The 12,999-nt window shown below is 34.4% G+C and overlaps 2 protein-coding genes across 10 annotated transcripts in view; one reads left to right on the forward strand and one right to left on the reverse strand.

Annotated features, from left to right (window-relative positions):
- Nucleotides 1–2,183: 2,183 nt before the first annotated feature.
- Nucleotides 2,184–7,547, reverse strand: LOC123529493 (G protein alpha i subunit-like). The gene is made up of 4 exons (XM_053520682.1): nucleotides 7,043–7,547; nucleotides 6,640–6,685; nucleotides 5,326–5,427; nucleotides 2,184–2,679 (listed from the first exon to the last, which is right to left on the reverse strand). Exons 1-4 carry the CDS (start codon nucleotides 7,176–7,178, stop codon nucleotides 2,661–2,663), a joined length of 303 nt encoding a protein of 100 aa, XP_053376657.1. The 5' UTR covers nucleotides 7,179–7,547; the 3' UTR covers nucleotides 2,184–2,660.
- A 3,566-nt stretch (nucleotides 7,548–11,113) lies between these two features.
- The window catches only part of LOC123530483 (hepatocyte growth factor receptor-like), an 87,188-nt gene continuing 85,302 nt past the window's right edge, over nucleotides 11,114–12,999 (forward strand). For 7 of the 9 annotated variants that reach the window (XM_053521290.1, XM_053521288.1, XM_053521289.1 and 4 more), the window contains exon 1: nucleotides 11,149–11,453. The gene's annotated coding sequence lies outside the window, so the exon portion shown is untranslated. Of the gene's footprint in view, nucleotides 11,454–12,999 lie in introns of all 9 variants that reach the window. The other 2 variants (XM_053521292.1, XM_053521291.1) reach the window with 2 other exon arrangements.

The following is a 12,999-nucleotide window of genomic DNA, read 5'->3' on the forward strand; positions in this document are numbered from 1 at the left end:
AATTGTTTTTTTGTGGTGATTGATTTTAAAAAAAATTTTTTTGTCGTCAGTTTTAGTCTGTTAGAAATATGGTAAAAACGAAGGAAAACCCCCCGCAAAATGCTACAAATATAGGAATAGTTGGAAAATTGGAACAAGTGAAATCACGACAACCAAAAACCCTGCGAAAAATAAACCCATACTTATCTCCCACAAATTTATAACTTTTCTTAAGCAGCCTAGTTTGTTAAGTGGGAAAAAAAATTGATCTATTTTTTCTATTCCATTTTTTATTTGAAATTTAATTTTTTTTTTTTTAAATTAAATTTGTTCAAGATCGCTAAACGGAACCCAACTATTAAATTTTTTCATTGTACCTTTCCATTTTCTAAAAACTAGATTTTTTTTTATAGTCTCGTCAAAAACTTTTTCTATTTTAAAAAAATTCTTGAGTAGGGTAAAAATTCTTTTTCATAAAAAGAACCTTGAATTATTTCAAACTTTAAATTTTAATAGTGTATTTTCGGTTTTTATTATTAATTTAAATTATAAAAATTTCCCTGTCCGTTTGGGTTGTCCTTTTTCAAAAAGTCTTTTAAATTTACTTAAGCGAAATCGATCACCAATTTTTTAAATTTTTCTTTCTTTTGTATCTTTAAATCACCATATAAATTTAAAATAAAAAGTACCTTTATTTTAAATTTTTTTCTACTTCGTTGGTGCATTTTTACAAATGTTTTGTTTTGTTATATTTTCAACCCTATCCCGCAAAAATTTTCTAAATAGAGAAATATTATTTCTGTAAAATATTTTTCCCCATTATTCTTTTTAAAATTTTTTTAAAATTTTCTATTACTACAGCCCTTTCCTCATTAAAAAGTATGATACTTTAAACTTTTTTTTATTCAAAAATGATTCAAACTTTTATTTTTAAAATTTTTTTCCTTCATCTACCCTAAATTTACTGAATCGTCCTTCGGAAATTATTTTTTCAAATGCTTCAGTAACAGATCTCCAGTTTTTTTTCTTTAATGATAACCCAAGCTTTTACTAAAAATTTTCAATAACGTTACAATACTTTTCTCCTTTATTATTTTTGAAAAACTTGCATGTCAACTAAATCACTACCAAGATATCAATATCATTAACTATCACTCTTCGTTTCCTAAATTTTCTTTAATTGGTTTTTGTAATTCTTCTCTAATTCATCGCTCCAATTTTTCGGGGGTTTCTCTACCCCCTTTTCCCGTTTTTTTTTATTTTTTTTTTTTTCTGGGCGTTAAACCCCTAGGGGAAATGTTGTTCCTTCCCAACCCCAAATGTGTATTTTCGTTTTTAAATTATAGGTTTTTACAAATAAATGTTTTTTCAATCTTTCCCAAATGTTTTTTTATTTATTTTTTTTAAATTGGAAGCATTTGCTTTTCACATGTACCCTTTTTACATCGTGTCATAGCAAAAAACAGGTCCATACATATGCATCCATTCATTGACAGGGGGTTTCCCTTATCTGGGGGTTTCCTGGGCCCAAAAAATTTTAAACCGGAAATGTTAAAAACCCTTTTTTAGGGAATAAAGGGACATTGCTTTTTGAAAAATCTAAATTACCCCCGTACTTTTAACAAACTTTTATTTTTATTTTCCCCCAGATAACAAAAGCCCCTTTTCATTTTTCCCCGTTTTTTTTTTGTAACATAATGAGGATTTATATTATATTAAAATTTTTTTTCTTTTAAAAATATATTTTATTTGTAAACTCATCTATACAAATGTATTTAAAATTATTAAAAACTAAAAATGTAGTTATTAATTCAAAATAAGTTAAAAACCTTTTTCATTTTATCAATAAAAATAAACTGCCAAAAGTTTGCCAAAAAGTTTTTCCAAGTGGCAGACATGTCACATTGCGCCACTTGCAGAAAAAAAGGCAGGCTTTGATTGGGTTTAATTTGTGTTTGCCAAAGTTCGCCAAAAGTTTGTCAAAATTGGGACGACTCCACATTGCTCCACTTGGCAGGATTTTTGGGAAAAATTTTTGGGGGAAAAGTTTAATCAATTTACAAAGGTTTTTCAATAGTCTATGAAAAACCCTTTTTTTTTTGTTTTTTAATTTTTTGACTTTTGGGGTTTTTTTGAAAGGGTCAAGGGGGCGGGGGGGCAAAATTGACTCGCTGCGGTATTTCTAATACTACTGAAGTGTGTTGGTACGATGCTACACGCGACGGTCTGATATCGTACCATCGCAAGCAAAACGAAACGTCTCTGAGATGGCCCTAACAAGATACCGTTATTTGCAATAATGACCAAAACCTAGTCTTTTACTGCGTATACTTAAAGCATACACATTTTTGTAAATAACTGAGTGAGACTTTACACTTTTTGTTGCTAATAATTGATTGAAAGTATACACAGTTTTGTAAATAATTCAACTTGATGCAATCTTCTAACAAGGTGGTGACGAGTACAATCTTGTACATTTGTCAGATAGTACAATTGATGTAAAACAAAAAAAAATTCAAACTAAACTCAGACGTTTAAGAGATCTGAGGCATAAACTATCCTTCAATGCGGCGACGAAAAACCTTACATTCTCTGGATCATTAATGTCTATACAGTGTACATAAGTGAGGGAGTCCGTGTTGTTCAGCTTCATAAATTCCCGAAGAATATAGGAATATGGATCATCCACAGTAATAAGTCCTGAAATAGTAAATAAATTGTTACTAAAGTAAGCTATGCTAATTAGCCATAATTGAGCCGTGCCATGAGAAACTCAACATAGCGCGTTTGCGACCAGCATGGATCCAGACCAGCCTGCTCATCCGCGCAGTCTGATCAGGATCCATGCTGTTCGCTTTCAAACCCTATTGCAATTAGAGAAACCGCTAGCGAACAGCATGGATCCTGACCAGCCTGCGCATCCATGCTGGTCGCAAACGCACTATGTTGGTTTTCTCATGGCGCGGCTCAATTATATTCTTTTGACTATTCTGGAAATCTGCACACATTTCAAACATTGCTCGTTCATTTACTCCATCGACGTTCAATTTAGGCAAGGGAAAATAGTGTTAGTTAATGGACTGTTCTAAATAAAGCACATATTGCAGACAGAACATGCAGATGCGTTATAAACATTTCCGACAACATCGTGTCTCTTATATACCAAATAGTGCATGTACTATTTTATTCCTTTGACATCGGTTCAGGGCCATATTTCATTAATTAACTGCTCGGAAAACTGTGAACATTTTTTTAAATCAATGGAGTGAAATAAAAGCAACTCCGTCTTGATTTGTGTTGTCCTCGTCTCCTTTATCAAGATATATATTCTTCATACAGAGTTCATTACATAAACAAGAGGGCCATGATGACCCTGAATCGCTCACCTGAGTAATATGAGCCACTTGTTTAAAATGGCACACTGATGCTAAAATATTAGAAAGTAGGTCAGTAGGTCGCATTCACGGTCATTGAAAGTCAGTTTTAAGATCGGTGTGCAAAACTGTACATGCCATCCAAATTTCAAAGCTGTATCTTAAAAAAAAAAACAAGAAAGTAGGTCAGTATGTCAAGGTCACAGTCAAGTGACCCCTAATTGCTTGTGGTCATCAGGTAATTATAGTTGACAGTCTAGGAAATATGATCTGATAATTTTCTAAGTATTTTTTCCTATATAACTCATATAACAAGTGACTCCAGGGCGGGCCTCTTTTCACCCCAGGGGCATAATTTCAACAATCTTGTTAGAAATCCCCTGGCAATGCTACATATCAAATATCAAAGGCCTTGAACTTTCAGACAAGAAGATTTTTTTCTCCCTATATAAGTCTATGTTAAATTTGGGACCCCCAGAGCAGGGCCTCTTTTCATCCCAGAGGCACAATTTGAACAGTCTTTATAGAGGACCATTAGATGATGTCACATGCCAAATATCAAGGCTCTATGCCTTGCGGTTTTGGACAAGAAGAGTTTTTAATTTTTCCTTTCGGTTGCCATGGCAACCAGAGTTCTGCATGGAATTAAATTCTTTGAACAATTTTGAAAGGGGACCACCCAAGGATCATTCCTGTGAAGTTTGGTGTAAGTCTGCCAAGTAGTTTTTAAGAAAAAGATTTTTTGAAATTGTTGACTGACACACGACGCACGAAGCACGACGGACGACTGACTAGGACCGATGCGCGAATTTAAGACCGCGCTATAATTATTTTATGATGATATTTTCCCTTTCTAAAATTGAAAATGCGCGAATTTAAGCCCGCGCGAAACAGTCCTTCTTCACGTTTGCGCGGAATTTCATGCCAGCGAATTTAAATGATCTCACAGTATCTGGTTAATGATTCGTCGGGTAGACATTCTAGCAAGAACGTACAGAGAAACCTGTGAACAAAGGCCGGCCAAGGGAAAGGGGAGAAATGGCCTTTGTTCACAAGTGACCTTTGTTCGGAGGTCAACTTGGGTCATTAGTTGTATAGCCATTAAACTGCTTCAGTGCTGATATTTGAGGTGTATAATACAGTACATGATGTACTTGATCATTGTAAGTACATGTAATAGTGGCATACAGACTTGGTCGTCATCATCATCATCATCATCATTATGGTTTTAATATATATGACTATGACAGCCTATCGGATATTATGGATATTTGAACCACAGGGCAGAAATCATCATGGATACATGATGTATTTAAGATATAAACGTATACATGTGTCATTAAATGTTAAATGTATTCTCAGAAAATTCAATTTTCATAAACGTTTATCAAGTTCAGTACAGCAATACAAACAGAAAACATGAAATTAACAAACGTTGTAAGTACATGTAATGGTGGCACACAAACTTGGTCGTCATCATCATCATCATCATCATCATGGGTTTTTAATATATATAGCTATGACAGTCTATACATTAAATGTTAAATTATCTCACAGAAAATTCAATTTTCATAAACATTTATCAAGTACAGTACTTCAAAATCAAACTGAACGAATTAAATTATCAAACGAAATCTTTTTAACAGTACTATACGTGGGCTGTTCTAAATTAGTCTACGTTTTTTAACTATCAAATGCCGCTTGTATAATTCATCGTGAAATATATTATTGTAATTCGCAGTCATTGTATAATTCGATCGTGTTTTAATCATCACGTTTTCCTTGATAGCACGTTTGAAGTTTTTTTTTCCATTTTAGTAGCTATTTGCAATGCTGGTTGTAGCTGTTCCCTAACTAACGTCCGCCTATGTTTGAAAAAAAAAGCTAGACCTTTGCCTGTAACAAAATATTGACTGAACAAAAATTACATGTTAGCAAAAAAAAGAGTCTGACTGGTATCATATTCACTTACATAAAATGTATGTGATCACTTGCAAAATAAATTATATCCAGTCTGTCTGAATTTGGTTGCAGGTTGTCGCGCAGTTTTGCAACATCTGTCTTTCCAAACAATCTAAATAAATTTTAAAAATCCAACAGATGGTGATTTATCAGGGTCCCTACATTTTTCTTGCAGTAAGTACGATGTCATTTTTATAAGATATAGTTTTAAATTTTAATATCAGTGTCATTTGACTTTAGAGTTTTTACTTCAGTCTGATGTTGCATCAGATAAGGATAAGAAAAGAAACAGACCAAGAAATGTTCATAAAAACAACAACAACAAACAGGTTTTTCGCAAACTTGACATGTATTTATATTATAATAATAACTTGGCTAGCTTCATACTAAAGTATACTAATTTACGGTTACATTTATCCCAATCTGAAATTCCTTTTTCACTCTTATTACACTTCTTGTAATTGTTACAAAATCTGTAACATGATCCTTCGAATGCAACAGTAATAGCAGACTCGGTTTGATCGAGTGTCATGAAATGTGTCATCCCTCACGCCTCTATTATGCAATATTTTATAATTGATGACCGGAATTAAACATATACACCACTGAGTCTAAGTATGATTGACTACTAACGATCACCAAACGCCACATGAATATTGCTCCTGTGAAAGTTTAAGGACGTATGCTAGAATTTGGTGCGAAAATTTTCCCAATAACAGAATTTCTTCAAACTTTGGATATTGAAGGACAATCATCTAAGAAACAAAAAAATGCAATAAAAATCATAGGTCACCGGTATCGAAAAAAAGTTATCTGCCCTTGAAAACGGCATTTCCCCCAAAAATGACGTTTTCAAGGGCAGATAACTTTTTTCGATACCGGTGACCTATGATTTTTATTGCATTTTTTTGTTTCTTAGATGATTGTCCTTCAATATCCAAAGTTTGAAGAAATTCTGTTATTGGGAAAATTTTCGCCCATCTCATATACAGGGAATTCTAGCGTACGCCTTTAATAAAATGTGCAAGAAGATCATCTGAAGGCATAGAGATCGAACGCAACCAAGCAAAACTATAGAAGACACGGTCTGACTGATTCTATTCATGCGATCCCTCAGGTCCCCTTGCACCAGCTTTTGAAATACAGCTCATTCAATAGACACCATGATCCCATAGGATCAGAAATGATAACACGTGTCTATGTAGTAATTAGTTCTGAGTGTTAATCAAATTGTAAAATGGCCATCTACAAGCATGAAGTTAACCAATATTTGTTCGCATTTAAAAATAAATCATAAATGATGTAACGGTTAAAATAAAATTACATCTGTATCTGTTTCAGCAGTTCACTTTTGCCAGAACTTCTTTCACCTGAAAAAGACAAAAGAAAAAGGACATGGATAGATAACATATATGTACTTCGATTTTTAGTCATTTGTCTTCTCCCATGATTCATGTTGTGAAGTCAGTTATGCACTGGTACTAGCAGCTAACCAGTACCGCCATTATATAACTGAAATGTTGAAAAATGACGTTTAATCTATTCTTTAAAAGCAAACAAGCTTTGTGTTTCATACTGAAATTTAATAGCGTCATTACACACGAGAATGACTAAACTGAAACGCATAAGGGAAAAACATGATTTAGTTTATACTTTCTTTAGAAAAGTCTGAAAAAAACTGGTGCTACATAGTTTCTAAAATCAGGATCAAATAAGAAATTAGAAACCTAGCATGAGAATCTCAATCTCCAGCTTGGTCGTTTTACTTTCTGTTTCTAATTTAAGAGCTTTATCTATCTTCTTCGATCTCTGAGTTGCCTCCCTTTTATCCGTACTTTCTTCTGAACTCTCTGCACAGCCCATTGTACGAGAACGGTTGAGAGATCAGTACCTACAACAGTCAAAATATGCAATCTTGCCAAACTGTGTTCAGATGCCCTCGACTATAGTAAGGCTGTACGGTTTTTAGTTGATACCAACACTGAACAGGTTAAATCGCGCCAAAATGGACTAAAACGTTTGTTTCACACCTCGTTGAAACCAGAATGAAAATATCGAGTTATGTTTTCGGAACTTTTATACCTGCTGGAGAAATTGGCCGCCTCTTACGATCAGGGTATGGGTAAGACAGTGGTTCAAATTATTTTCATGCACATGTTTCCCCAGATATATATTGGACTATGTCAGGTTCTGAAGTCTACCCACGACTGTAGGATTGCGTTTGGGACCAGCCAGAGCGTTCGGTCATGGACTGGTCTAAAAGTCTCGAATAACTAATCATTCATACTGCCGACCGGTATTCTATGTCTTGCTGGTTTTATAGTGTTTGAAATATGATTTATTGAGATGATTTTTTAGGTAAAAAGAAGTACTAAGTATTTATCATGCGTAAAACCTCACCACTTTTCATGCAAGTGTGTATGCATATTCTACACAATACAATGTTAGCAGATAAATTTCCAAGGTCCTCTAAACAAACTGAAATAAAGAGTATATTAAAGGACATACACATTGGAAATATATCAGATAACGATCGTCATTTGCTTAAGAGAGCATGCGATATCATTTAAATAATTTCACTTAAATTCAAAACAAGTTTCCCGCCCCCCCCCCCCCCTCCCTTAAAAATTGACTACGTTCTGCTCCGATGCATCCGTTTATATGTAAATATTACATATTACATTTTAGATTTTCGGTTATACAAAATGTAAAATACTGTGAAAATTTGATATTGCACAGTTATATCACGATGCTACTGAAGGTACAACTTTATTGATAATGTGAATCTAATAAAACATACCTGATCATAAATTTTCTAATAGTCATCTCTGGATTTATATTCAAACTTGTTTTGAGGTTATTTCTAGCATGACTTTCGATAGATATATTTGATTAATAGGCGTGACGAAAAGGTATACGAGAGTACGTTAGATGTTGCAATAAGCATAGACTTTACATTTTATTATTTATCCCAGCAATTTGATTTTAAACTTATTTATTTCACATTGATTATATAGAAATTCTACTGCACTCAATGACTTCTTCCTAAATGTCTTACCACTACTCGTGACTTGCAGGTACAATGTGATAGTACACGACCTTCACAGTCTGACGCCAGATACCCATGCATTACAGTTCCTCTATGCCTGAACCACTATGCTAACGCCTACAACTGACGGAAATAACGGTTTATCGGAATTCTGAAAAATATCAAATCTATCTAATTCTTGTCAGCACTGACCGCAATGATGTCACAGCGCAGGTAGTAATGTACAGTGCTGTTTGATTTCGCGTTAATTACTTTCTAAAATGTTCTGCTATAGAAAACCACGAGCGCAATTGAAAAGTTGATAAACTCTATTTCAGCCTAAAATGCACAGTAAAAATAGTCAAAATCAGTTGTCAGGAGTCAGTTTCCATAAATATTCGAACCAGAACGTATCTTCCAATTTACAGATATTGCGTATTTAACTCCAGAGCGGGTCTGGTTTTTCCTAAACGGTTATATGGAAAATTTTGAAAATCTGCTCAGAAGCGGATTAATGTATGTGCTGACCAGTGCATATATATTTGCATTATCTAAGGATAGTACGCTATTCAGTCCCGATTGTCTTTCCATTTTTAGAACTTTCATGACATCTAGCTACATCTACATCAAAATTTACTGCTAAATAACCCCCGGATGCGGTTGACGCAGTGGTCGAGAGGGCTAAGCCGCTTTCCAATGGAGGCGAAGGCCCCTGGTTCGAATCTTGGCTACTCCCATTGTGGTGTGTCCTTGGGCAAGGCACTTTATCACGATTGTCTCAGTCGACCCAACTGTAAATGGGTACCAGCAAATTGCTGGGGGTGAGGTATAATTGGTTTTAACTGTTCTTAATATAGGGTCGAAGAAAAGCTCTATAGAGCTTATGTTAATTGTTTCACCAAGCGACGGTAAATAAAACTTACCTTTACCTTTATAAATAGTGAACGATAACGAAAACATTATCAGAAAGTCGATTATGTCTTTATTGGTAATTCAGGGTTTATTTCATCGTCTTTAAAGTCAATACGATTCAAAAGTAGTACAACTATTTTGTCACGGATAATGGTTTCAATACCCGATTCCCCTTTTCTCAATAATAACATTTAACATGTTATTGTTACAAATACCGTGCGAAATTAGTACCCGGTATATAGATCTAATCACTGACGACTATAGCTAGCAGACGCGTTGTCGGGGCACATGTATCTGTAATGTGCAAAGCTACAAGAGATAAAGGGATATAACAGTTCTGCAAGGCTATTAGTTAAAACTGTATATAAATTTAAAAATTGTAGAATGGGTCAAGCCTCTGCTGGGGCTATAGGATGAATGGTTACCTTTATAGCTAGGGAGCCTATTCCACAGACGTATAAGATAAGATTTATTTCAAGTCGGCAAGATAGCAAACACGTGTAGAAGCCGTTGGTAACTGTCCAATACTTTCTCTTCGATATATTGTCGTCTGCATTGGTGCTTACTGATATACCCGAATATTCTGGTCGGGTCTCCGTGGTTACGGATGGAGGAGCTATTTGATAAGATTAATTAACCGTCGTGCACTGGCCCGTACGCAGGTAATAAAAGGCAAAGAAACGCCTTGTTCGAGGCGTATAATTGCTAGTAATCGCCCGCGAAAGTTTAATTGGTTAGCCAAACACTAGTAAATTTCAGATAAACTTTATATTTCAATCTAGAACTTTACTACGTTATGGACAAGTAAATAAAATTCATCTTAACTTCGTCAGTTTTCACTTAAAAAAAAAAAACAGACAAAAAACTAGTCAACTACAGAAAATCTCGGGGCACTGCCTGGACAGAATTCGAACTATATATACAGTACCCAGGGTCACTCAAAATGACTTTTTTGAAAGAGCCTGATATACCAGAGTTAAGGTATCCACCACACACGTACAACATAAAGTATTCAACTACATCCAAACCATACCTTCGGGAGGCGCTTTCAATCGTGGCCCATAAAATACAAGTATGAAATATGAAATATTATAATACCGACATGAGATACACGGTAATGAAAATATTAGTAATGAATACGGCCCTCCCGTATGAATAATGAAGTAAGATAATCCTATTAGAAAAAAGGAATTAAATAATAGGCCTACTGTGTGCTTGAATAAGGTTCAATAAAACTGGAAGTTGTCGCGTTTTGTATGAAACATTAACTACCTTAGCAGGAATGCATCCAGCGTACAGAATATACCGATATATTGGAGTTGACTGTGACTCAATGCAACTTGGAGCGCCGGTATAAATTACAGACTCCGGTACATACCGGATTAACTAAATTTGAACGAAAATATCTTAAATGTATATATTTTGTAACCGTGGTGATACTAACCCTAACCTTTAGTCAGTATTTTATGCATATTGTACACTAAATGCATGCGGACATGCAAAAATATGGATATTTTTGCCGTGCGCTACAATTGATAATCACTTTCGGGCATGCGCAGAAGACCGCTCCAAGTCTGCAATGAGTTACATCGATTGGAAAGTTTGAATGTTTCTCATTGCAGAGTTGGTGCAGCCGTTCTGCGCAAGCGCGGAATTATTATCAAATGGAACGCACGGCAAAAATACTCATTTTTTTGCATGTCCGCGCGCATTTAGTGTATAATATGCATAATATACTGACTAAAGGTTACGGTTAGAATCACCATGGTTACAATATATATATATATATTTAAGATATTTTTGTTCAAATTTAGTTAATCCGGTATATACCGGAGTCTGTAATATATCACAGGCGCACCAACTCTGTATTAGTCACAGCCTTGGAGTTTAGCTGCAAATCCAGGGGCAGATAAGCAAGATAAACGGGAAGACGGAAGTCATTTTTTTGATAACTTGAGTTTATTTACCAGTAAATATATGTAAGTGTTATGTAATAGACGTGTTCGAAACTGTATTTTCCATGATTGTTATATGTCTCAAAGTAACAAATGTTACTTAAACCATCTTGCCTAATTGACAGCGAATTACATTGAGCTCCACTCTCCAGTCATCCCCGTTTAACCACCCTTGTTACCCGGATAATACAAGATGATTTGATAACTCCAACATGCTACAAACTGGATGAACTGTCGAACTTGGTAAGGACATTGTTTATTTCAATATTTTCTAATTGGAAGTGTCTAGGGGTACGGATCCGTACCTCTAGACAATCCTGTTAGGGGTTTTCTAGGGGTACGGACCTCCTTTTTCTAGATATTTAGGGTTATATATATCTTAAATTTTGTTGAAAATGAAATAAAAAAAATAAGACCTAACCAGTGTTCATTAAAACTTGGATCTAAATGGTTTACAGATACCAGCGTTCACCCGATTGTTTACCTTCTATTTCAAAACCAAAATAACCGAGGAACTCCAAATGAATAAAATGTTCCGTGCCGATTAGTTTGTTGTAACATATAAGTGAGTGCATGTAACCCTTAAATGATTTCTATTTGAAATTCAGCAGAAAAAAATAAAGCATAATAATATGCACCTATTTATTTTGTTATTTAACAAGATATAATGATAATCGACACGGAAATGATTGTTTAATAATCAATTAACCGACATTAAGTAAAGAAAACTGTTTGAGAAAACGTCTCTTGTATCTCGCAACGGCTACCAAATGTGTGGAAAACATAAATACCCTAAGGGTTAATTATCATTAAAAATAGTTTTTTCCCCAACATATTTAACATTATTAATTTTTTGTTTAATCTTTGTATTGTTTCCTGCCAGTTCGAATCCTCATGATTTATTTGGTGTTCCTCGGTTATTTACGTTTCAAAAGAAAATGTAACAAATCGGGTGAACGGTGTTGTCTGTAAACCATTTAGGTTGAAGTTTAAGGTGAATTATGATGAAGTCTTATTTGTTATTTCATTTTCAACAAAATTTGAAATGTAAATAACCCTTAATCTCTAGAAAATCGGAGGACCGTACCCCTAGAAAACCCCTTACAGGCTTGTCTAGAGGTACGGATCCGTACCTCTAGAATCAGATTCTAGAGGTACGGATCCGTACCCCTAGACACTCATTCTGATCGTTTAAAGTGTTGTAACTGATTCAAAGTAGTTTACAACTAGCTGTACCATTTGCACTTAACAGTTTGAATATCGGACATATTTTTCACTTTGGAAACGCTTTAACAATGTTTACATTTTGCTTTTGAGAACGAGTTTGGCGATTTAAACCGTTGTCAACCTTATTTAATGGACTTTCAGTAATGAATGCTATTTTGTAATTTTTAGTTAATATATAAACAATGATATGAACATATTAGGAAGTTTTTATCTTAGATCAAATAATGCAAATTTACAAATATATAAGCATATGTTTAAGTCGATGGATACTGACCAAAGTGTTCGCAGAAATTTCGAAGATAAAGCCCAAAATGTTATATGGATAATAGTCAACATTGTAAAGTGACACGAAAAAGAAACGCAACAATGACTGTAATAGTCAATATTTATAACCTACTGATGTTTAGCCATACAAATTTATATGTGTAATCAAAGTAAACATAACAGAAAAAAAATATCATCAAAAAATTAATATCATCTGAGATCATATTTCTTTCCATGCTTCAGCATCAGTGCAGTCAATAACGCGTATAGCCACCATTTCTCTGTATGACAGACTATA

The sequence above is a fragment of the Mercenaria mercenaria genome, chromosome 13, assembly GCF_021730395.1.
Source record: "Mercenaria mercenaria strain notata chromosome 13, MADL_Memer_1, whole genome shotgun sequence".
Classification (NCBI taxonomy): domain Eukaryota; kingdom Metazoa; phylum Mollusca; class Bivalvia; order Venerida; family Veneridae; genus Mercenaria; species Mercenaria mercenaria.

Excerpts from the sequence above, each read along its gene's own strand:
- LOC123529493 (XM_053520682.1), bottom strand. The coding sequence starts at position 7,178 with ATGGGCTGTGCAGAGAGTTCAGAAGAAAGTACGGATAAAAGGGAGGCA. Across the intron at positions 6,686-7,042 it reads GATTGAGATTCTCATGCTAG|GTGAAAGAAGTTCTGGCAAA; the intron begins GTTTCTAATTTC and ends TGTCTTTTTCAG. Across the intron at positions 5,428-6,639 it reads CTGCTGAAACAGATACAGAT|ATTGTTTGGAAAGACAGATG; the intron begins GTAATTTTATTT and ends AAATTTATTTAG.